Here is a 769-nt window from a genome sequence, read left to right as displayed (position 1 = left end):
CCACCACCCATGGGCAGTTCAGTGGGGCAATGGGAGCTGTGCTGGGATCTCCTTCTGGAGCTGCATCCACTGTGGCTGAGCCAGTGCTGGCTTGGTCAAGCCCCAGCTGGGTGGCCAAGGACTTGGCTTGGGGGGCAGGAAACCCCCCCAGGGGGGGAAGGCTATCACGAGGGTGCTGGGGGTGCCAAGGGCTGTGGCACTGTGCCTTGTCAGGCTCAGGCTTTCCCATCTCTGGCTCCAGGGCAGCTTGGGAGCTCCTGGACCCGGAGGATCGCCTGGGATACCCGTGAGTACTGGGAGCCAAAACTTGGGGTCAGGGACGGGTTTCTTGGCTCAGGGTTGGGGCTGCTTGGCTGGAGCAGAGGTGGGATCTGAGCCCAGCCATGGAGAGGGGATTGGAAGAGCTGTCAGCCTCGCTCAGGGCTGGGATCATCCTGCACCATGGCTGGTGGCTGTTTGGTGGGTGCTGAGTGGAATTACTGGGGCACACCTTGGCCTCAGGACTCCCTGAAGCAGCTCCATGCTCACCTTCCTCCTGCAGGGTCCCCCTGGCATCCTGGGGCCAAAGGGAGACAAGGTGGGTGCAGTGATAGGTGCCCATCCCCTGGTCTTGGGGCTGCTCGGGGCATCACCAGGGCCACCCCAAGGCCCACCAGCCTGGGCTGTGTCTCACTGTCCCCAATGGGCAGGGTGAGCCATGTGAGGTGTGTCCCACTGTCTCTGAGGGGATGCTTGGAGCTGTTGGATTGCCTGGCAAACCAGGACCCAG

General features: G+C 63.2%; 1 protein-coding gene across 1 annotated transcript in view; it reads left to right on the top strand.

Moving 5' to 3' along the window:
* Positions 1 to 769, top strand: part of COL16A1 (collagen, type XVI, alpha 1) — a 20,102-nt gene that overhangs the window by 8,231 nt on the left and 11,102 nt on the right. The window contains 2 exon segments of the mRNA XM_009078863.1: positions 542 to 577; positions 690 to 761. Of these exon segments, the coding sequence (XP_009077111.1) occupies positions 542 to 577; positions 690 to 761 (108 nt within the window).

Source organism: Acanthisitta chloris, unplaced genomic scaffold (assembly GCF_000695815.1).
Source record: "Acanthisitta chloris isolate BGI_N310 unplaced genomic scaffold, ASM69581v1 scaffold11290, whole genome shotgun sequence".
NCBI classification, from domain to species: domain Eukaryota; kingdom Metazoa; phylum Chordata; class Aves; order Passeriformes; family Acanthisittidae; genus Acanthisitta; species Acanthisitta chloris.
This window is presented reverse-complemented; position numbering and strand designations above follow the sequence as displayed.